The sequence below is a fragment of the Epinephelus moara genome, chromosome 19, assembly GCF_006386435.1.
Source record: "Epinephelus moara isolate mb chromosome 19, YSFRI_EMoa_1.0, whole genome shotgun sequence".
NCBI classification, from domain to species: domain Eukaryota; kingdom Metazoa; phylum Chordata; class Actinopteri; order Perciformes; family Serranidae; genus Epinephelus; species Epinephelus moara.
In genome coordinates this window covers 39,143,999-39,167,889 of record NC_065524.1, presented here as the reverse complement: position 1 = coordinate 39,167,889, position 23,891 = coordinate 39,143,999, and the positions used below count along the sequence as shown (strand labels likewise).

At 42.2% G+C, this 23,891-nt stretch overlaps 1 protein-coding gene across 1 annotated transcript in view; it reads right to left on the bottom strand.

Annotated features, from left to right (window-relative positions):
* Window positions 1–78: 78 nt before the first annotated feature.
* Window positions 79–23,891, bottom strand: part of LOC126406825 (1-phosphatidylinositol 4,5-bisphosphate phosphodiesterase beta-1) — a 46,660-nt gene continuing 22,847 nt past the window's right edge. The window contains exons 12-32 of the mRNA XM_050071341.1: window positions 22,435–22,517; window positions 22,223–22,307; window positions 21,933–22,098; window positions 18,408–18,463; window positions 15,591–15,687; window positions 13,424–13,508; window positions 12,899–13,023; window positions 12,490–12,644; window positions 12,169–12,336; window positions 11,984–12,083; window positions 10,608–10,712; window positions 9,159–9,271; window positions 8,929–9,079; window positions 8,770–8,823; window positions 8,267–8,444; window positions 7,940–8,072; window positions 5,921–5,997; window positions 5,414–5,503; window positions 5,183–5,240; window positions 4,899–4,985; window positions 79–1,992 (exon numbers count right to left, since the gene is read on the bottom strand). Coding sequence (XP_049927298.1) covers window positions 1,840–1,992; window positions 4,899–4,985; window positions 5,183–5,240; window positions 5,414–5,503; window positions 5,921–5,997; window positions 7,940–8,072; window positions 8,267–8,444; window positions 8,770–8,823; window positions 8,929–9,079; window positions 9,159–9,271; window positions 10,608–10,712; window positions 11,984–12,083; window positions 12,169–12,336; window positions 12,490–12,644; window positions 12,899–13,023; window positions 13,424–13,508; window positions 15,591–15,687; window positions 18,408–18,463; window positions 21,933–22,098; window positions 22,223–22,307; window positions 22,435–22,517 — 2,319 coding nt within the window. The 3' untranslated portion in view covers window positions 79–1,839. The remainder of the gene's footprint in view (window positions 1,993–4,898; window positions 4,986–5,182; window positions 5,241–5,413; window positions 5,504–5,920; window positions 5,998–7,939; window positions 8,073–8,266; window positions 8,445–8,769; window positions 8,824–8,928; window positions 9,080–9,158; window positions 9,272–10,607; window positions 10,713–11,983; window positions 12,084–12,168; window positions 12,337–12,489; window positions 12,645–12,898; window positions 13,024–13,423; window positions 13,509–15,590; window positions 15,688–18,407; window positions 18,464–21,932; window positions 22,099–22,222; window positions 22,308–22,434; window positions 22,518–23,891) is intronic.

Here is a 23,891-nt window from a genome sequence, read left to right as displayed (position 1 = left end):
GTTACTTGCTCACGCCCCCCATTGCCCCGAAAAAGGCGCATTCTGTATAAACAAAAGTAGGTAGGCGGCATTTTGCTGCACTCCCCGATTTTGTTTTTATACTGCCAATGCTGAAAAAAGACTGACTGGGCTTTCTTGCAAATTTGCACAACTCCTATCTAAAAAGGGCTACAGACTAAGGAGAAATCTGGACCCTGTGGTTGGACCAGTTGGGAACCATTGACCTAACAAACTAGAATAACCACCTCGCGGTTGTATGCCTCTGCACACCAGTCAGGTTTCTCTGACAGTTTCCATTCATATCTGTGAAAACATGGATGCTTCACACACAGAAGATCTATACAACAACAACAACAACAACAAACAACCGACAGTCCCGTCATTATAAAGACAATGGTCAAAAAGATATTGCCTGTTGAGTCACAGCTCTGGAGATCGACTCTTCAGGTGAGACATCAAGTTTAATTAGTGGCTGTCCACACATGAGTTTAAGCTAACACAGAGGTGGAGGAAGTACAGATCTGTCAGTAAAAGTAGTAACAACTTTGCATGGGCATATGTTGACGTCTGTGCTTGGGGTGGCACTTGACGAACGTCACATTATGCGCCACAACGCCGGTGTATTTTCAGCTTGAGTTGGAAATCTGACGTCATCGGGCATTCCAGCTGAAATTCCTGATTGGGAATCCAGAAATTCTGACTTCCCAATACGAATGGAACGCACCATAAGTACCTCATACTACCCCCCCCTCAAGAGATCCGATCTATCCTTTCACATCCTGAATATGGACTTCATCCCAGTTCCTATGTATTATATGGATGAACAATCACCCTATGGTGTAAAAAAGTAACACAAAAAAACAAAAAAAGGCTCAATAATACTCTGAAATATTATATGACATTAGATTCATTGATGCAACATAAATCCAAGATGGTAAAAACCACTGTGTGTGTATTTGCCCACATCCTGAAACAGTATACAGTATTCACATTACACTGGTGTGTGTGTGTGTGTGTGTGTGTGTGTGTGTGTGTCATCACGTGCTGCTGTGCACATCGTCACATGTTGTTATAGTGTGCAACATCATGTCTGATTGTAATCGATTTTACCTCTTTATTTTAGACGTGCTTGATATATGTAGGTAGAGGAAAAAGAAGAGGAGAGGAGCACGGTCCCTCCTTCATCACCACACAAAGTAAAATAACCTCCAGCTGCTCTTTGTAAATGTGGTATTATTGTAGTGTTAACCGTTGTAGAAGCTGTCATGGCCGCTGACAGCTGACTGACTAATGAGAAGATAAAAGAGCTGCTGGAAATCTGCTGCTGAAGCGATTGTGTGCCACTGTATAACATCTCTCCATCTGCATATAAAATATATGTTCACTGCACAAACTGTCAGACAGATAGATAGATAGATAGATAGATAGATAGATAGACAGATAGACAGATAGATAGATAGATGGATAGATAGACAGATAGATGGATAGATGGATAGATGGATAGATAGATAGATAGATAGATAGATAGATAGATAGATAGATAGATCAGGTTGTCATGCAGTACAAAGTGTTGGGTTTCAGTTGTCTGTCAAAATAACACATGACAGTAAATAAGACTTAATGGGTTCTGATTAAACGCTGAAGTACAGCAAAGTGCATGCTCGAATGGAATTAAAAAATAAATCATTAAAGCATTCTTCCATTAAAAACAAAGGTAACAGTCTTCATGATCTTGAGCTCTCCTCTCACCACCCCTTCATCATTGTTTCCGCTCTTACTTCCTCGTACGTTGATCGATTCGCTCCGCACAGACTCTGGTTCTTCGCTCCTCGGCACACTTCAGTCCTCCTCTGACAGAGTTTCGTGTGGGGTCGAAGATCGGGACTTGCTGTGACCTCTAAGCTCCATCTTCCTGTCCTGCAGGAAGTCTTCAATCTCTCCGGGCAAACACTGGAACTTCTCCTGAAACTCGGCCTCGACGGCCCCTTGCAGCTGGAGAAACACAACAAGATGGTGAGTGACAGAAGGCTCCAGCAGTGAGTCCTAACACCTGGAAATGAGTTAGCATTTTAGCACTACTGGCCCCCTCGTCTCAAAGTCAGTGGGTTTGTGTTTAGATGCCTGAAATAAGGTCTGTGGACAAAACCTCAGAAAAACTTGAGGAATGTTTTTATTCTGTGATACTGTACTATTGTGTTGTATCTACTTTGAATTTGGATTATGTGAGGTTTCATGATATGGCCCCAACCCCTGAGCTTGCCTGAGAAGGACTAAATGCACAAAGCTGCTATTTTTAAATATCCCATGGAGAGAGACTCTCACTGCAGCCTGTTCTATTTTGTTCTGAAAATGTGGGCGTGCAGCCTCGTTCTGTGGACGATAAACCAGGTGCAGACTTCCATCTGTGTCACCGCTGATGAGGAAATACAGCGAGTGCTGGACGGAGCAGTGAGTGACAACAACCCCGCCCACATTTAAGAGGTCTGTCTGAACAGACCGAGGGTCTAGGTACCATGTCTGAAGGGTTACTGCTGGTTCCAAAGGTGCTGGTACCATGTCTGAAGGGTTACTGCTGGTTCCAAAGGTGCTGGACTGAAAGTGTTTGGTGGAGACAGGGCTTAAAAAACCTTTTATTGTGACGCCCATTAGCTCATCTTGTAGAGCAGGCTCTACCAAAAAATGTTATTGCAGTGTGTTGAAACTGATAGAAGTCAATGTCAGGAGCACTTACAGTGATTCTGGGTATTATGGGTACGGGTACTACAGAACGTCATCATGCCAAAGATGGCTTTACAGCCTTGTTGTGGTGGCGGTGTTTAAGTCAGGCGTCTGTGGTGTCATTCATTTATAGCCTAACATTAGCTTTTTACTTCTGGTGATTGCACTGAAGCTTAAAAAGTAACAAGAGAACAGTGTTCATGTGAAGATTATCTCGCTGAACAGAATGTGTAAGTATCCTAAATGTTTGCCACAGAGCTGATTTTCTGCAGAAATCCAATGGAAAAATCCTGTAGGCAATTTGACGAAGGAACCCTGGTGATGTTAACGTCTGTGTCGGCCTACAAAACAACGTCATCCCTGCAGCACTCTGTGATTACACACTGCTTTTGGATTGATTCCTCCAGCAGATAACGGCTTCCAGGGTTCCTACACATTTGGAATTTCAAAATTCCATATTTTTCCATACCCTAATTTCCAGACTTCTCAGCGTGTTGTCCGCCCCCCCCCAAAGAATATGCGACATCTGAGTAAATATATCAGTGTATCATATTTCACATCATATTTAATTATTCTTAATAGGTGATTGTAGCCAAGTACCATAATGGCATGCAAATAAAAACTCCAGTAAGTTCAATGTCTGGGCTGAGGCAAAAAGGTTGGGACTCTGGGTGCAAGCGATGCAGTAACGAGACGTCTGTGTTTTTTCCTTTCATGTGGCTCAGAATCGCCTTCTCCCCCATGTTGGCGACGTAAAACGATTTCACACAAAGCTTGCATCTAGCTCTGTGTGTGAATTGGGAATCCTTGGCCAACCAGTATTTATATACGGTATTGTCAAGCCATCCATCCAAAAACTTGCATCTACCCATTGTGAACCACGTGAAACTCGTCTTCTTGTCGAAGGTGCAGTGTTGGAGTGAAACTTGATACCTGGGGGGCTGGAGGAGGGTCATGGGGCAGCGGACTGGACATACCACTTGTCAATCAGGTAAAAGGGGCGGTATGTTTTCTGAGACGTTTGCTCTCACACAAACTGTGCTTGGCCCGGCATAAAACACGATCCGGATTGATTAAATTATTTTTGGAAATACCTAATTTTCTATTTTAGAAAACAGTATTTTAGAACAGTGGTAATAGTCTGGAAACATAAATATTTTTCCATACTTTATTTTTCATTTTCCATACTTTTTAATACCTGGAAATTGATCAAGTTTATTTCCATACTTTCCATACTTGCGTAGAAACCCTGGGCTTCGTAGGCAAGTCAACTACCAGGCTGCTTAAAGAAAAGGGAATTCAAGGCCAAGTCCAATGTCAGGACATCAAAGCCCTCTCTGGTGCAGCCGAACAAGCGAGGTGGTGGCTGAGAGGAGAGAAACGACTTGGGCCCCGAAATGCCACCAATGACAGCAGGGTATGAGGGAGTAAAAGCAGAAAGGGGTGCACCTGGGACACCAGGTGTTGTGGGCCTATCATTGAAGCACCAGTGAAGGAGGGGACCCACCTGGTGACCCTAATGAAGCCTTTTACCCTTCCTAAACCTAAAGGGAGAAGGGGGATGTAGAGTCTACGGCCCGGTCCATACAAACATCTCTTCCTGGGTCTGCCTTCCCGATTCTCCTTCCTACTCTTCTATCCATCTAACCTTAACCCTTTGGCTCCCAGTCGGAAACAGACAGCACCATCACTCCCACTCATAGTCTCAAGGATGTGCATCAAGGGACTGTCACATCTCATCCTGAACTGAACTAATGATTAGCTACTGCTGCAAACAAAACGGAGATTATGTAAACCAAAGTCAGTGAATATTGGTGATGACTCAGTCAAAAACAACACAAAAAATGTGCCTGGTTTATTTCCCACTGTTGGGACAGACGGGTGGTACATTCAGAGATGCAACCAGCTGTTGTCAGCCATTACTGCCAGCAGCTGAGCAGCTCCAATATGGCTGCCAGAGGGCACGTTACATCACTCAAACGCCCTGCGTTGACGTCAGTCCTGATCCTAAACTGTGTGGGTGCAGAGCCACAGACAGCAGCAGCAGCAGCTTGGAGCTCCGTGGACAAGAAATGTCTTGCTGTGTGGTGCGTTCAAGTGTGAAGTATGCAAAGTGGTGAAAGACAAGAATAAAGGAAATTCATAACAAACAGAAACAGAATGATATCAGTTTATCTTACCTTTGGTTTCTGGTCTTGTATCTCCTGCAGCAGCTCGTTGTGCTGCTCCACCAGCTGATCGTGGCGCTTTGTCTGAGTCTCCTCAAGCTGGAGACAAAGAGACAAACACAGAGTCAAAGAGTCTCATGAGGCGTTTCATGAGTGCAGAGAGACGGGGCTTCGGCTACGCAGAGAGAAACTGTTGCGAACATAAAATTTTCATCATCGTCTCGGCAGTTTTCAGACGATAGAAAAACCCATCAAACAAAAAATCCTGTAACCCAGATTCTTCATCCTCTGCTCACCCGTTTTATGTTCTGGACGACTTCATTGACGTAGGACTTATTGATCTCAATCTTCTCCCTGGGAGAGAACACACACACACACACACACACACACACACACACACACAGATGAGTTTGAGCTTTCTCCTCTGACAAGACCAGCTGCTTGGATCAGTGTATGAAGGAGATAAAGGAGCTACAGCAGGTATCAAGGCTGAGGTGCAGTGGATGGCTATATGTTATGGATCGTACTCTTCAGCCAGATGTTTCTCTTTGGTCTTCGCCTGGTTGATCTTCTCTGTTCTCCTTCGATCCATCAGCCTCTTCAACTCTTTCTTCTCCCTAAAGCAGCAGGAAAAGCATCAGAGCTCACAGTGGGAGGGTTTGGTGAAAAACAATTTCAGTAGGAGTTTGGCGCTGAAAATGGTTGTCACCCTAAGATGTCCTCCTTTAATAAAAGCATACCTGATTATAGCTTCAATTTATTATGAAAAAACACTGAGGACACAAATGTTGATGGTAAAGAGAAAATCAGTTCTGATTTGTTCAGTTTCATGGTATCTACTTGTTCCTACTGTGAACATGACCAGACGCTCTGCGGAGACTCAAGCAGCCGCAGCCTGAAGCAACTCAGAGGAAACGCTTTTCGAGCTACATTGTTATGAAAGCAGCTCGTGACAGTGTGATTCCTCGTGTAATTCCCCTTTAGAGATTAAACACGGTAGTGCTCGTCCTTTATGTCTCACACGTGTCACTTACTTGTCGCAGATGTCTTTGAGTTTCTTCATCTGGGTGTTGTGACTCTCCTCAGCCAGACTGGTCAGTCGCTCTGTCAGCTGAAGCAAACACATCACGACATTTAAATCACACACTGATGTTCAAAGCATGCTGGGCCAACGTACAACCAGAAAAAATGTTGTCACTGTGCGTGTCTGCAGACCATGGATATGTTACATTTGCACGATGTGTAGTGGACTGGTTGGAGCTTTGAACAACGCTGTGGTTAAAGAGTGCTTATGATTAGGCACAAAACCATGTGGTCATAGTTAGGAAAGATCTTGCACCTGGTTTTGGGGACACAATCCTGACAGCAAACGCAGTGTTGTCTTGGTTAAAAATAACTCCTTCTTGTGGCGCTAGCCCTGCTGGAAAACAGTAACAGGCTGCCTAAAAACACCAACGTCTGGGGGCTGAAAAGCCACTGGAAACACAGGAATGACTCGATAAATCACAACTCCAGCTAAACGCTTCATTTCCTGCTGGTTCCTAAACGAAATTAAATTTACATTTTTTTAAATTCAATTCGCCACGTTAGAATTTGTAAACAATAAAATCTGTGTAGACGAGAAAACTGCTGTGATTTCATTAAGAAATCATGTACTTATATTTTAAATGATCCTCTAAATAAAGTTTAAAGCAACACGATGGAGTTTTTGAGCCCTCAAAATATATATCCAAGATCCTTGTGATGGTACATCACCTCACAATAGGTTGGATGACACCTCTGTCGGTCTGTTTCACTTGCACTGGCACTATGCAGTTTTGGGTTCGGGTAGGAACCCAGACACAAAAAGGACTACAAAGTTTGGCTGCTTTATGGCATACATCATATCCACTCCTCGTCATATCCCCCTCCTCTCTTTAGAGTCGCGTAGCTGAACTGAGGTGAACGAAGTTAGACGTGGTTGTCATGGCTGAAGCGACAAAGAAAAGGAAGAAGGTGAAGGTGTTGTCCGAGGAGACAAAGAAAAGAAAAAGGGAGAGTGAAACATGAGATCGCTGCTTGTTCTCGCGAGATATATTTCGGCCGCGCTTTGGAAAGCAGAGCTAAATAGTAAACAAACATGGCAGCACACCGGTAAGGTAAGACAACACGTTTACATGTCGTTTTCTATATGTTCTCTGACATTTATCCTAACGATATGAGGCGGTCTTTGTGGAAAAAAAGCTTGTTTAGTGGACTAACTTTGCACTTGAAGGTTGCCCGTTCACTTACGTTTTAACAGGTCTGGCGCTACTATGCGCCCCGGCTGTATCTAGGCTAACGGCTAACATGCTAACTATTATTTTTATGTCACTAGTCACTTGAAACACATTTAGGACGATAGGAGACAGGTTGAAATAAACCGAAATTTCCCTTTAATTAGTCTGGATGTTTTGAGATGTTTAAATGGTTTAATCTCACAACAGTTACAAACAGCACCGAGGCTGAGGGCGAACACTATCGTTACCTGGCTGTCCATGACGTGATGCTGCTCTGAAGGAATCCTGATTTAAGTGTGTTTAATGTGGTGACTGTGACGGACGTTACTGAGGGAGGAGCAGGGGCTCTGCGGTCTGGCAGCATTAAAACTCAAATGCGGTTGTCAGGCATTACAACACGTTTTAAATAGAGAATTGATGCCATGGGCCAAATTTAAAAATGAAAATATTGAATTAGAAAAAGAAATAGAAAAGAAATTTCTCGCAAAAAAGGGCAGAGGGAAAAAGGGAGGTGCTTGAGCACCACCTGAGGTCTATCTGTGCAGATACCTGCCATATGATCTAATCTGAGAGCACAGGATCTTAGCTTTGTATTCAAATCTTGTTTTTGATAACTGTATTGTAACATTCAGTTCTGCTCTTCATTCAGCAACGCCTGTTTTATTTCGAGCTATTCTTCCTGCACAGAAAAGAAGCTTTAAATTCCTTCATCCAAATATAGATAACCAAGTTTAGTCATGGTCTTAGGTGAGCAGCGTCAGCAGTATCGGAGCAGCTGGTTTTGTTGGACTTTACCATTTTAATATGTTCTCTCTGTAGATATTTCTGACTGTAGTACTGTTCCTGCCTCAGAGCCAGAAGCTGCTGCTGCTGCTCCTCTCTCAGCTTCTGGAGGCGCTCGTCCTTCTCACTGTCCGAACACGAGCCCCTGATGAACGCACACACATTCAGACATCAGAAAATTATACACACAGAAATGTTGCAGAGCTTTGCATTACTGTGGTTAACTATATTTCACTTCATGCTAAAGAAAGGACAATGATCATTTTCATTTGTACCACAGTGACATATTTTGACACTGTGTGTGTGTGTGTGCGTGTGTGTGTGTGTGTGTGTGTGTACCTGCTCTTGCTGCACTGTCTGGCCGTCTTCTTGTACTTGTTGTTGAACTCTCGGAGGAGCTCTGAGGTTTTCTTCTGGTGCCTCCTCACCAGCTCCTTCAGCTCTTTAAACTGACGCCTCTGCTCCTTCTGGTAAACCTTCGACTGCTGCAGATTCTCCATGGCGCACACTTGAACATCTGTAAACACCAGTGATCACACAGCGTGTTTTAGTAAAAATCTAACGCCTTTTACTGGTGTCTTTTCTTCTCCATTATTTCTGCTGAAGCTCGGACGACTGAAGGGTTTCTGAATTTCATTTATTATACTTTTTTTGTTGCCTTGATTATATTTCTTCACATATACACTCACCAGCCACTTTATAAGGTACACCTTGCTAGTACCGGGTTGGACCCCGTTTTTAATTCTTGGTGCCATAGATTCAACAAGGTGCTGGAAACATTGCTCAGAGATTTTGGTCCATACTGACATGATAGCAAGCTGATCAGAAAACAACATACTGACCTATCAAAACACTTAAAACCAGATCTTCACTCTTTGCTGCTGGTTTGGCTGCTTCTAAAACACAGAGGCGACAAAATCAGAGTCAGTAACAACAATAAAAGAAACATTTATAGCTGTTTATTAATATTAAGATGCACTGTAAACACTCGTGGACGCTACCTGTCGTAGCAGTTTGCTGATTGGCTGCAGAGGCTTTGGGCGTGGTTGCGATGGGGGTGTGGCCTGTAGGTCCAGAGGCGGGGCTGAGCCCGTTCTCCAGCGGAGCTGATTTCAGATCGTTCTTACGCTCCGCACAGCTGTCTGCCTCTTCCTGAAGAACAACACAAACCACAGTCACAGCCACGTTTTGCTGTCGATTAAAATGAAAAGACACCAGGAACAGGACTGACCTCGGCCTGCGTGTCCTCCTCTATGTCCTCCAGCGTCAGAGCCGCCAGCTGTTTGGACCTCTGCTCCAGGAGGTTGACATATCGAATGGGGTTGGACAAAGCCTCGATCACATCTGCAGAGGGGATATAGAGAAACAGATAAAAACAGAGTGAGCGTCAGAGGGTCTGTGTATCGCTCGTCTAATGGACGTGGTTATATTTAGGGTGTGGACAAACAGTGTGGATATGTTTGTCGAGGTTGTGGTAGTAGTTCAGTTTCAGTTGTACTGTTTGTAGATGGTGGCTCAAAAACTGAGATTCTAAACTCAAACTGTAGATTCTAAAGCAGTGAAGTTTTTAGGTACGTGTACTTTACTTGAGTATCTTAATTTTCTGCTACCTTATACTTCTACTCCACGACATTCCAGCTGCAAATATACCGGCGCTCGGTTAGTGATTTCCAGCATCAGACACAGATGAAAAAAGCTGTACGTTCATGTCGGCGTGATACGCAACCGGTCACAATTATTGTTTAACGACGTCTGACGGCGTCAGGAGAAACGTGGCAGGATAACAACGTAAGTAAAGGTGGTGAAAGTCTGGGTAGGGTGGGCGCGAGGGGTGGTGGATGGGTCCAACAACCAGCGACTTTTACCCGAGAGGCTGGTGTTCGCTTCTTGTAAGATTGAAAACCAAACTGTGTTCTTTTTTCTCTCTCTTCCTGTGAAAACAGAAGTGTATGTTGAAAACAGACAATGCATGTAACAGGCTGAAGTTGATACGGCGTCCCAGAACGTCAACAACCAACACACCCAGGGTACCTTGGACGTCATATGTGGACGTGGAAAGTCCATGACCAAACGTGGACATGTGACGAGGTCACAGTGAGGATGATGTTGGAGGGTGAGTCTCTGATGTATTTAGGGAGTAAGTTCGAGACGATGGGAGCAATGGAGAAGGCCCTGTCCCCCCAGGTAAGACCACTACACAAAATTATTTTGTTTATCTTTATTTTGGATACACATTTCTGAAAGGTACCTAATAAAAAGGGTTTCCCATCTGTTAGCATGCTGAGTTCAACCATATAACTTGATTTTGGATATCCTCTGCAGGGTCTGGGGGGTAATACTGGAAACTCAACCAAGCCTTCAATGCATCTTTGAGAAAAGGAGAAAGATTTGCTAATATTCCTTTAAAAAACTGACCAAAGAGAGAGCGGAAACAGTTTATTATCCAAGGATACATGTAGGTACACAGAAGATAAATCCTGACTTGTTCTCCAAAGACTCTTGTGGTAGAATTTTATTTATCCAGGATGTTTTTAAGGATAAATTCATCAATGTATTTCCTTTTAATCTTTTAATCTGGCTTATATTTCCACTTTGTTTTGTTTGGCTGTTCATGTCTGTGACACAGACTCAAAGACTAAAGTGTTGTTTGAGGGGACAGTCTAACGTGACAGAGTTTTACCTGCAAATGTGTCCGGGACGTAGTCTTTGACCTCGATGTAGACAAACACAGCCGGTAGAATCAGACACTGGTTCTTCTCATTCCTCAAGCTGATGTAACGGTAACCTGAAGGAAACATTTACCAACACCAGAGTTACATCATTTATTCATTTATTATTCACGATGGACAATGATGCAGAAATCTGTGAGAAAAGTTAAAAGTCAGAGATGCAGCTGAGTTCACAAACATCAGTCCTGTATGGACGCAATGACAGGTGGGAAAAATGAAGAGTAATTTCATTTAAAGTGTTGAGTGACATTTTCCAAAGCTGCAGTGCGTCTCTGCAAAGTGTTTTAAATGGCTTTTTGAAAACAGTGGGAGGCAGGTGTCTCTCAGGAGGAAAGTAGGAAAGACTGGCAGCTCTGAACAATGTGACAAGTACATTAGTGGATTCAGAGTCCACACAGGCAGTTAAGGCGAAGGACAACAGAGAATGCACGTATTAATGTTTGGACATGGATTGACGACACTAACTTATCATATCAGTTCAGGTAAAAGTTTTGCCCGTTTAAAACAATCGTCTGTCGATTTTTCTGACATAGTGCTGCATTCACACAAACTAAATTTATCTAAATCTATTTTTTTAACAAACAAAAGAAAAATTGGAATGTATGGTTGTGAAAAAAGAGCACCTACACACAAGGACCGACTCATTCATCCTTCTCAGTGCACTATAATATGTAGTATCTAACATGTGCAAACAATGTGCAGATGCATTCATGTACAACAGATCACCGTAATCCAGAACCGGTAAAAACGTAGCAGCGACCAGTGTTTTTCTGGCCTCAAAGGAGAAACAGGTCTTGTTTCTGAAATAAAACCTAAGCCTCAGCTTTTTAATGAGATCATCAACCTGAGGTTTAGGACAAACAGAGTCATCAAGACAAATACTGAGATATTTGTAACAACTGACAACCTTGAACGTCTGTCCCTGAGCAGTAAGAACATCAGGAGTGTTCACAGGCTTCTTCCTAACATTTGAGAAACACATAATCATAGATTTAACAGCATTTAAAACTGGCTTTAGTGGTGAAAGATGAATCTGGATAACGTTAAAGAGGCCACAGCCTCTGTGATGGATGAGCCGGCACAATATATCACTGTGTCATTGGCATAAAAATGAAAATTGACCAAGACTATTAATATAAATTGAAAATAACAGCGGACCGAACACAGAGCCCTGGGGTACACCATTACAAGTGTTGAGCCAAACTAAATAGATGAAGACACCACACTGACTGGATCTCTGGGACTTGCAGTGCACAAACATCACAGCAGCGAGCAGAGAAACCTGAATCTTACAGATAACCTCAAAGAGAAAGTTTGAAGTTCGTACCTGGTCTGATGGCAGACACTGGAATAATCCGATGGCCAATGAACTTTCCTCCTTCCTCAAAAGCAGCGATTCTAATAGAGGCCAGAGTCGGAAGGATCACCTGTCGGAGAGTTGAAGTTGCAGCATTAACAGACAGATCAGATGGAGGTGGTGTGAGGTCAGATTTTGCTGACCCATCACGTCACCTTTTTGAAGACAATCGGCTCTTCGTCCCACACCGGGTTGACAGAGTTGTTGTTCTGGGACGTTTTGGTCTTCAGCGCTTTCCTCCTGGTGTCCGCAGGAAGCCCAAACATGTCCACCTCCACGTAAACACCAACCCGCTTTTCAGTTAGAAATTGGCCTGAAATGATCTGTAACACACACAGAGACACGGAAACAGACGGACAGATACAAAACATGTGTTAGGGAATAAAGACACCACGGCAGGGACAGTTTAAATTTATATAAAGAGACGTGTGTCTACATGTCGAGGCTTTAACAAAGGGAAACAACTGCTGCTGTACCTTCACAGAAAGGGTGTTGGCTACGATGCCGTCCACTGTGTTCTCTGTGAAAGGGTCAAAGTGTTTGTCTGGCCGCCTCATGAACTCTGGCTTCAGTCTGTAGCCGCTGCGACCGTTGTACTCGAACATGAAGAGATTCAGCTGCATCGACAAATCTGGAGCAAAAAGTCAAGATTAAGTTTAGGGCTACAAATTATAAACGACCATGATGTAGCGGAGAATTATTACTCTTTCTTCGTGTTACATAGTTCAAACAAAACCATCTGAAGAGGAAGAATCACACTAGTTAAACTGGTCACAACCTGACACCTTAAGAAAGTAGACTTAGCTTCGATTTACGGTGTCATGAGAAGCCAAAAAGGTTAGGAATCACTGCTCTGTGTTATAAAACGTTGACTTTCATACTCACCTATAGTTTGGTAGTTGAGAGCGACCAGCTGACAGCCGGCGTTCCAGAAGAGCTGAGGCATAAAGTTGGACGAGTCAACTCTGGTTCCTTTCGGATAGATACGACTCAGCTGGGATTTATTATATCTGGTTGATGTAACGTTAAGGGCATCTATAGAGTATCATTTTCTGTCTCCATGACATGACAAACATTTACCCGAGACACTGCTGTATCTCAAAGATCACAAACACAGCCAGAATTCTTCCAGACATCAATCAGAGCATTAGGTCAAATATATTTGTTTCTGTACTTCTTACATCATCATATGTTACATGTATTATACCTGGTGCACACTGGTATAAAGATTTTCAAAGATAATACTGTTGTTACTGAAATTAAAATTAAAATTAAAATCGCTCCAGTGACTGAGACAGATGTTTGGAGGTTTCATACAGAAAACAAGCATCAAATGAGGAGGAGGAGGAGCAGAAAGTATAGAAGCGGTTGTCATGGTGGTGTAGCTGTGGTTACTGTTGCCAAGGATACTCCACAAACTCCACTGGCGACTTTGTGAGGTGCTCCAAAGCTTTGGTCTCCACAAAAGACGACATGTGGTAACAGCGGGCTGCCTCTACACACACACACACACACACACACACACACACACACACACACACACACACACACACACACACACACACACAGAGGCATTTTTCAGCAATTATCTTGGTTTCAACATGATTCCCTCACTCTGCACATCACTTACAATAACTTTCTGTATTTAAATCAGTTTTATGCTTCTGTGTTCAAACGACCTGACCTCCTGTTTAAACATGGTAAAGGTCAAAATAACACGTCAGTTAACTGATTTGTCATTTCAAGAAACAACGAGATCAAAGATTTTGAGAAATTGAAGGAATTTTCCAGAGAAGGCTCAGTTTCCAATTTTGCTGGTTGGTCCAGATTTGATTTTATGCAAATCGCTGAACCAGCATTATGACCCGTTCTGGCAAATTAAAAAGTAGCCTACATCAGTAACCTGTGCAGACGGCGTCACAGCGCGAGAGACGACTTGTGCTGCATTAGTAATCAGCAATATGACAATGTGATTAATATAATATTATGTTTATAAACTGAGTAACGGAGCCACTAGTGTCTGACAGGCTGTGAGCCGAGCACGGCAACTTGAAAGAAATTAAATTTCAGTACAGGTGGGCGGGGGATGAGCGACGCACGCTCTTTGTTTACTTAAAACTTGATGTGTTTTTTGGTGTGACGAGAAGAAACATTGCAGAGTAAGGCCTTTTTAGTGTTGCTAGGCAACCACCCCATCACCTCCTTACCCTAACTTTCCCGTGTAATCAATCCAACGTTTATTTATTTATTCTATGTATCCTGCAGTAATGAGTGTGTAGCTGCTGCCATGTTGAGGCAGAGGGTACTGTCTGTAGCTCTGGTTGAGGGTGAGAGGCTGTCAGCAGATAAACAGAGATCTGTGTGGGTACATGAGACCCTAAAAAAGAGGCTGGATCATGGGGAGTACCACCAGTTGGTCCAGGAGCTTCTCCTCCATCATGGACGTTTACAGGCAGATTTTAGGATGACTCAGGGGCAGTTTGACAACCTGCTGTCTATCATCAGGCCGTATAGCTCTGGGTATCCAGCAACCACTACCACCAGTTTCTCCTCCATTGTTTACCAACTGTAAACTTGTTGTCGTGACCACCACAGAAGCCCCGCCTCTCAAATCATCCCATTGGACAATGGAAAAAAAGCAGATATGACGTGGGGCGCCTTTTCGCTACAAGATTAAGTTTTTTCAACTCGAGGAGTTCAGAGCGCTCCGGCAAAAACGCCAGGCGCCTAGAGCCCAGAAACACGAGGTGTGTCACGACGCAAAAGCAGCGAGCAAAAAGCTTCATTCTCATCATCAACTGTTGCAAAAAGCCTCCTCCAGCTGCTAAAATACTTTCTGTGTGATTGGAGCCTTCGTCTCTCAAAAGAAAAAACTAAAACTGCACTAACATTTTGGATTTAAAGCCAATGAAGGCGACGTTTTCAGCCTAACTTTCATTTGTTGCCATCTTTTTGGTTATTCCTGTCGATTGCTTTTTTTAAAGCGCCGCAATGGACGAGGAACAGCTGATTCATGAAGCTGAAACTGGGAAGTATCTCCATGATTCCTTAGTTCACTACAAAAACCTAACTGTGGCTGGCTGGAGGGAGATCGCTGGGCGGCTGAACATTTCTAATAAATGACCATGGCTAATAACAACCAACTTGCTGCTGACTACATTGTGCCATTTCCTGTGAATATCACAATAAGAAAATGTGTGTTTTCTGTTTTAAAAGTAATGTTACAGTCGTAGAGACAGTGGTTATGACTTCAGTCTGATCTCACAGCTGAAAGCTACGTGGCTTGTTTATGACATGAAGTCCATATTTAATATATTCAGTGTGGATTAAAAGCTCTGACGACACATGTTGCTACGCCATAGACACTTGTTTCTGTTGGGACACGGTGTCATTATGTTCCAGAGTCAAGTGGGACACCTGGTAAAATTAGGTATACCAGTCTGGTGTTTCAATATCAAACTGGTTTGAATTTTTTTTCCCAGCATTGTGGAAGAACTGTTTCCAGAGTTTTCTTGCTGAGAGAGAAACATAAAACAATGATTGAGTGTATCAGTTCATCAGAGTGTTGGGTTCTTACTCTTTGAGGCTTCAAAGGAGTTGAACTTGGTTGGCTGGACGTAGTTTACCAGAGTTGACATTTCCTCTGTAGCCACGGCCTCCCGCTCCGCTGAGCCCTGAAACAAACGACAACAGGAATAAATTTAAAGAGTAAAAGGTTCACATATTGAAATCAGAGGTGTAAAGGTCTGCTGGACAGACGCTGGGAGGGAACAGGTTCATTTATGCGTTTTTGCTTTGGTCCTGCACCCCGACAAAAAACAGCATCATCATCTGACAGTGAGCAGAGACACCGACATACTGAGACAACAAGAGTAAACAGCAAACCAATTCCAACAAGACATCCATGTACACTGTAAACAAACACACACACACATGTGCAAACACACTAACCTCCTCTCACTGCCACAGCTCACAGCAGGCCCACTGTTCTCTCCTGTTTCCTGCTTCTCTTGTTGTTTGCATTTGTTTTGTCCTATTTTTCTCCTCTCTGCAGTGAATTCTGTTTCAACACCCAACACACTTCTGATTTCTTTCATATCTGTTTAATTTCCTTTTTTTATGACGACATTTTTCATCAGCACATTGGTCTTTTTCTATGTTTTACCAGATTGTGTCTCTTCTTGTTTTCCGCCTCCACATTCAGCTCATCTGTTTGTGAGGATAAAGGGGAGCTCAGGTGTTCACAGGTTGCACAGAGTACGACTGCATGTGTGAGAGAGGTCGTATGAAGCCTTTTGTGGCTTCAGAGGGAGCCACACAAAATCTGATAAATTGCCTCGAGTGATGTCACATGAGTCAGTGTTGTTTGAAGACTAGAGGTTCCAAAAAAATAAATCTGGAGGTGTGGAGTCAGAACGACGTGAGCTCAGCAGACCTCTGTGGCTCATCTCTGCTGCAGGCTACATCAGCTGTTAAACGAGACTGAATCTCTGACCTAACTGTCAGTTGCATTGTGGGTAATGTAGGCGACAGATTTTTTACACATAGGAAGAATGTGTGTAATAAAAATAAACGACGATATCTGCATCGATTTTCATCATGTTTTAACCGTCATGAGCGGTCAAGTATTCAAATTTTTAATTAAAGTAAAAGTAGCAATGCTAATGTGTAGAAATACTTTGTTAAAAGTCACAGTACAAAAAGTAAAAGTACTAATTATGCAGACCAACAGGCAATTTCAGAATAATATACATTATAATACAGAGTTAGTGGGCAACTTTTTGGAACTGGGTAGTTTCTGAATTTCACTAAGGAACTGATACAGTTTTATTTTATTATGATACTTATATTTGTATTAATAATCTGAATCTGCAAAGTAACTAAAGTTGTTAAATAAATGCAGTGGTGTAAAAAACATATTTGCCTCTGAATTATAGTGGTGTAGAAGTATAGTATATATATTTAGTTCCCCATCTAAGCTCTCGTCAAAGCCAGACTCCATTGACAAAAACAGTAATTTTAGCTGGCTGAACACGGAGCTGCTGGTCGACTGCTGCTTCGATTGGTTAGTTAGTTTGTGTTATTGTGTGACTGTGTGACCCTTTTAAATGCCAAAGTCGTACAGTAACACAAACTAACTAAGTGATGGAGGCAGCAGTAGACCAGCAGCTCCTGTGTTCAGTGATGTTAAATGGCTGTTTTTCTCAATGGAGTCTGGCATTAAAGAAAGTGCTCTATCAGCTTCATTTCCCCGTTGGAAATCAGTGTGTGACATGACGGTGAAGATGATAAAGCATTAACAAAATAGCATTTTAAGCTTTGTGTGTGATTTATCCTGACTTCATATGGGTAGAGGAAATCTCACTAGTTCTCTTGTTAGTCGCTAGGCTAATTTATACAATGTAAAATGCCATAGGCTTGTGCTAATAACATTAGCATGTTGTATTTGTGGGGAAAATGTGTCCAGATAAAGACAAGTGTTTGTCTGTGAATGCTGAGAGTTATAGTGAAGCTGATTTGTGTTTGAAACTGTCTCTATGAAGACAAGCCAGGTTGCTTGTGAACTCGTGGGCTTCCAACACAGCAGAGTGGAGCTACAGTGTCGCGACGCCATATTGGCTGGAACCTGCTGCCAAATGCCCCACAACACTGAGATAAGGACAGCTGATTGTTTTTAATCTTTGAGCTGCTTCCCCGGACATTTGTAAGAACATTTTAACATGTGCCTTTTATATTTTTCTAATGATGATATTTTAACTCTTTGTTTTTATTAGGATCTTATCAACACCATTGGTGGGTTGTTAGTAACTGTAACTATTTTAAGGTTTTTATTCTTTTTTTTTTTTTAACTTAAGCTGGACTCCTTGGTTATTTCAGTGTTGCTCTCCACCTGATTTTAAAATCAACTTGGTATACCCTACGTCTGCATACAACCCCACATGAGAAAATAAGAACTATCCCTTTAAGTACAGTACTCGAGTAAATCTACTTAGTTACATCCCACCATGAATGACAGGTCTAACAAAACCAAAGAAAAGATTGGTGGAGTGTTCCTTTAATGGAAACTCAATCAAACAGGTAAACAGTTATCTCAGGCCCACTGTGAAAACTAAGGTAAACAAAATAGCAACAACAGCACACATTAAGAATACACAACAACAACAACAACAACAACAACAAGACTAAACAACAACACACTACACAAACAACAGCACACATTAAGAATAAACAACAACCACCAACAACAACAACATATAAAGTACGTAACAAGATCAACGATGGCATAACAAATAAACAACACAACAACGAAAATAAACAACACTTGTAAACATTAACAAATGGCGACAGTGGTGAGGGTGACCGCCCCTCGGCTTTATATGATGTCACCACTGACCTTTTTACCATCATCATCTTCATCATCATCATCTTCCTCACTCTCAGCCTCGATCTCTGTTAAAATTAAAGTTAAACAAGTCTTCATCTTCATCGTGTCTTCAGCCCCTCGTCTTTATCCTCCAAATATCAAAGAGCAGCAGAAACCTGACCTCGTGTGTTCAGCTGAAGGAAATTAAAAGCTGTTCTTGTTCTGTCTTTAGCACATGTACATGTGTGGTCTCATTTCAAAGGGAACACTCTGACGTTTATTCCTCATCAGTCAGAATAACTGTAAATCCTTCTGTCATTGAGCTGAACTTCAGCTCAGGCTCTGGTTGGCTATCGTGGCCATAGCAACAGCACCAGAAGCTTCTATTGGCTCATGTGAGGTGTCAATGGAAAGGTCAGGAGTTCACCTCCATTTTGAGATATGCCAGTCAGTTTGTTAACATGCAGAACAGGAGAAATTAAGGATAAAATGTGAACATTTGAGACGATGCAACGTCAGTTTGTAAATTTCTATGGATGTAATAACGTGTTTGGACTAATTATTTCACAGCACAGCACCTGGGAGAAGATCAGCTCTGAACTCAGAATTTCAGGTTTCAAGGGGCTATGATACGTATGACACGCTGCTAGTTGAGGTTGCTTAACAACCTCAACTAGCAACCTGCCGCCATGCTTCTAAAAGCTGCTACAGAATGGGCACAAGAGGAGCGCCCAGAGCCTGACCTCGCATTTTTCCTGGCAGTTAAAGACACAGCATGTGTGCGGCCCCTGAGGAAGGCCCACAGAATGGCTGTCAGATTTCTACGTATTTAATGAGAGTAAACTCTAGAGCTGGTGACAAGTCCTGAATTGGGGTTAGAAAAAACAATCCATGGGAAAAATTTAGGTGCAAGTAAACAGCTGATCTTTTATATCATTTGACACTATGCAGCAACATGGTAAATAAATGGTTCAATATTTACTTGGTCTCCAGAGGTGTCCTCTGTAGAGACCTGTGTTTGACTTACATTACATTACAAGACACTTATGCTCACCGTCTGAATGATACACGACAAATTTAAATCTGTGCTGCCATTTCATGTAGAAAACATAAAAACATCACAATATAAACCAACAGCTGCCTGTCGTTTTGTAAACAACCCACTGCTTTAACTCTGCGGCTGATTATTCAGCCCACTCGAGCATCCACTGACTGAAGGGTCACGGCCGCTGTATGAGTATGTACTTCAGCACGGCTACTAGTCTGCTCTTTGTGTACGGCTGGGCTCTCAGTCCCAGACCTGTTTTCAGAATTTGCACATCAGACGTGTCAATAAGGCTCCATAATTTCCCCCTGCACCGCTGTTTAATTGCTGTTCTGAGCTTCTGGCCTCTTCTGGGATGTCCTGCTCATTACTGAGACATCCCTGATGAGGAGCAGAGGGCCGCACAAGAAAAAATATCAAAGACACCAGAGTGAGCAGGAGGAGCAGATTTGTAACTTTGGCCAAAGTCATGAAGGAAATTATGGCTGAATAATGTCCTCCAACAGAGGAGAATCTGAATGCAGGAAATATTAAAAGAAGTTTGTGTGATAACCAGATGATTCAACTTCTGGTGATTTTAATGTTTTAACTTCAATTAAAAACGTGTTTTTTTGTAAGCTACAGTCAGATAAACTCTGTAACCACCACACGTCTCACGTTCTTCCAAAGTCTTTCCAATAAACTTGTAACACAGTGGCTGCAAAAGTCTGGGCAGCCCTGAGCAAAATGTTGTTTACTACGAGTAGTTAAGTAGAAGATGAGCTGATCTCCAAAAGGCATGAAGTTATAGATAAAACTTTACTTTTAGTTACTTTTTAATTGTAATCTTTTACAGCTTCAAAATAACAAAAAAGGCAAAAGGGCCTAAAGCAAAAGTTTGGGCACCCTGCATGCTCAGTGCTCAGTAGCGCCCCCTTTGGCAAGTATCACAGCCTCTAAACACTTTGTATCCAGCTCAGAGTCTTTCAGTTCTTGTTTGGAGGATTTCTTCTAGCTCTGTGAGATTCTTGGGCTGTCTTCATGCTCTGCTCTTTGAGCTCTATCCACAGATGTTTAATGATGTTTAGGTCGGGGGACTGTGAGGGGCGTGGCCAAACCTTCAGCTGGCTCCTCTTGAGGTCGTCCGTTGTGGATCTGGAGGTGTGTTTAGGATCATTGTCCTGTTGTAGAAGCCATCCTCTCTTCATCTGCAGCTTTTTTACAGATGCTGTGATGTTTGTTTCCAGAATGAATCCATTCTTCCCTCTACCTGTGAAATGTTCCCCGTGCCACTGGCTGCAACACAAGCCCAAAGCATCATCCATCCACCCCCGTGTTTAACAGTTTGTTCTCCAAACATACCTTAAAGTTCTGTTTTACCTTCATCAGTCCACAGGACTTGTTTCCAAAAAGCATCAGGCTTGTTCAGATGTTCCTTTGCAAACTTGTGAGGCTGAATGTTGTGGTGAGGACACAGGAAAGGTTTTCTTCTGATGACTCTTCCATGAAGCTCATATTTGTCCAGGTGTGTCTGCACAGTAGAACAGTGCACCACCACTCCAGAGTCTGAGAAATCTTCCTGCAGGTCTTTTGCAGTCAAACAGAGGTTTGATTTGCCTTTCTAACAATCCTACGAGCAGCTCTCTCACAAAGTTTCCAACTTGACCTCCACAGTTCCTGTTAACTGCCATTTCTTAATGACAGCTGATTGTTGGCACAAGGTTTCAGGAGTCAGAGTATTTATAAAGCTTTGAAATTTGCATCACCTGGCCTTTCCCAACAATGACTGTGAACAAGCCAGAGCCCTAACAAGCTCATTAAGGTCTGTCTTGTCTGAGAATTCAAATGTCTTGGGGTGCCCAAACTTTTGCACGGTGCTCCTTTTATTTTTTTTCACTCTAAAATTGTACAAAACAAAAATTAAACACTGATCTTGCTGAAAATGCTGAAAAGCATGTTCCATCTTTAACGTCATGCCTTTTGGAGATCAGTTCATCTTCTACTCACTTAACTATTCACAGTAAATTTTGACTAGAGGCGCCCAAACTTTTGCATACCATTTGTCACATTCTGCCCCCTTTCTCTAAACCCTTCTCGTCTTCTTCTCCTTTGATTTGTTTGATAAATATGTAAAAATAAACCTGGCTGTATCGGCATCTCTATAAACCAATCAGCAGCGGCAGCACTGAAGCTGCAGCTCCATCATTGTACCTTTTCAAACTGAAGCTAATCTGGTGGTGACTCATATTTGTGAGGACATACGTCTCCTGCATGTGAAACCAGTTTCCACACACACACACACAAAAAAACTTCACATTTACTGCTGCTAAATAAAAGCCTGAATACTCTTTGGTGTTAATATTCTGCAGCCTGAGAGTTAATATTCTTGTATCCTGAAAAACCACCAGGCATTAGAGATATCCTGTTTTGTGTTTTGATACAAAGACTGTCAGTGTGTCACAGCTGAGCACATTTTCACGTGGATTAACAAGCCGGAAAAAAAAAGAAGTCCTTTTGTCTTTGTGTCTTACCTCCTGTGTTGTTGCTAGGAGACACCGGTTCGTTGCTCTGATTGGCAGGTTGGTCCGTCAGTCTTTTGGTGTCTGTGTTGTTGGAGGGTTTGTGGGATTTCTTGTTCTTGATGAGAATTTTGCCCATCAGCTCCTGAGGACTGGGCAGGGGGACGCCGGACTCCAGCTGCAATCACACACAGTGGAGATGACAATAAAATCATCTGCTGTATTTAACTGAGAACACGGCAGATATTAAGTATTTAATGTGACATCTCTCCTGTGTGTGTTTGTGTGTGTGTATCACTTACAGGGTATTTGTCTAGAGGGTCAATCAACAGCGCCTCTCCGAAAATAGATCGACAATATTCAGCCATTTTAGCCTGCTGCTTCAAACTGACATAGATAGATAGATAGATAGATAGATATAGATACATAGATAGATAGATAGACATCCTACATTATAATCCATCCATACAGATCAATCACTTAATAAATCAAATAAAAAGTGACAGAGTCTCACGAGTCCACGTGGTTTTCGAAGGACAGGATGACGGGGAAAGGTGATGTCTTGAAGGCGCACTCTGCAATAGCTTCAATCACTTCCTGGAAAATCAAAGAAACACCAAGAAAAAGTAAAGCTCAGTGTCCATAAAGCATTTTCTTTGAGTGCCAGTGTCTTTCTTCTGTTGTTCCCAGTGAGGAAAGAAGCACAGAGAGAAAGCACCCAGCATCTTTCTTTTTAGAGCGCTCCGGCTTTTTGTGCAGCCGCTCCGAGCACTTCCCAACCTGGGAGTCAAGGCCCCTTCAAAGGGTCAAAGAGACAAAGTTCTACCTCACAAATCTGTCTTCATTATTTGTGCTTTGTTTGGGAATATATTGGATAATTTGACCTCTTTGTGTGACAGAGTTTTTGCACATCCTTGTGATTAATATTCCTCCACATCCTGCACAAAACTGCACAGCTCTCTTATTCTGAAACAGCTATATTCTACATATTTGTGTTTGAGTACTTTGCATTATTTTCTGTTCCTCTTATTATGTTTACTGTTTGTTTGTTTGATGTATGCACCAAAGCAAATTCCTTGTAAGTGAAAACCTACTTGATGATAAATCTTATTCTGATTCTGGTATGATCATGTGAAAGGTGTCCCATTAAAGAACTGGTGAGGGTGCTTTCTGTTTTTAAATTAAAGACCTGTCTTTTTAATCTGGCTTTTTAAAGTGGAGAAACGTTACAGTCTTGATTTTTCAGTGTCAACCACTGGTTTTTACCTTATTTTATCTCCCATGTTTATTTTCATCCTATTTTATTTGTTTACTTTCTTTTAATTCTTTTGACTTTTAATCGTCTTTTTTTCATTAGTTTTTTCTGTCTTGTTTGATTTACTTTTTTAATATTTTATTGTCTTGTAAAGCGCTTGACTGTCATGACATGTCAGCTTCATTAAAATCATAGCTGCAAATTAAAGCAACAATAGATGTAAAAACACACAGAGACATCTGTGATCAGCTCCCTAATTTAATTTTAACAGATTTTTCAATCTTTTCCTCTTTTCTCGTTTTATTTTATGGAAGTGATCAGTGTAAGTGCACTTGTCTTTTAAACTCAATAAAAGATTAAAGCTGCAAGCAGCGATGAACAGGCCCTCGCAGTCCACGCGCGTCGGGGCATGCTGCCGTCGGGGTGCGTGCACCTAGATGTCTTGTCAGCTGTAATAAATTAAAAAATAAACGTTATCTCTTACTCACATTTCCAGTATACAGGTAGGCACCCAACCCATGTATGTATTTTTCCAAAAAGTAGAAGCTGAATACATGCCCAATAGTTCAAGGTCTTCTGACTCTTTGAAAGTTGACATGGTGTCTCTAGCTCAAAGTATGAGGGACAAGAAGAGGTTGAAAGTCGATGAGTTTTGAAGAGGATTTGAAGATTTTCCAATTTACTTCCATTCACACTAATTAGACTGCCACCAGAGC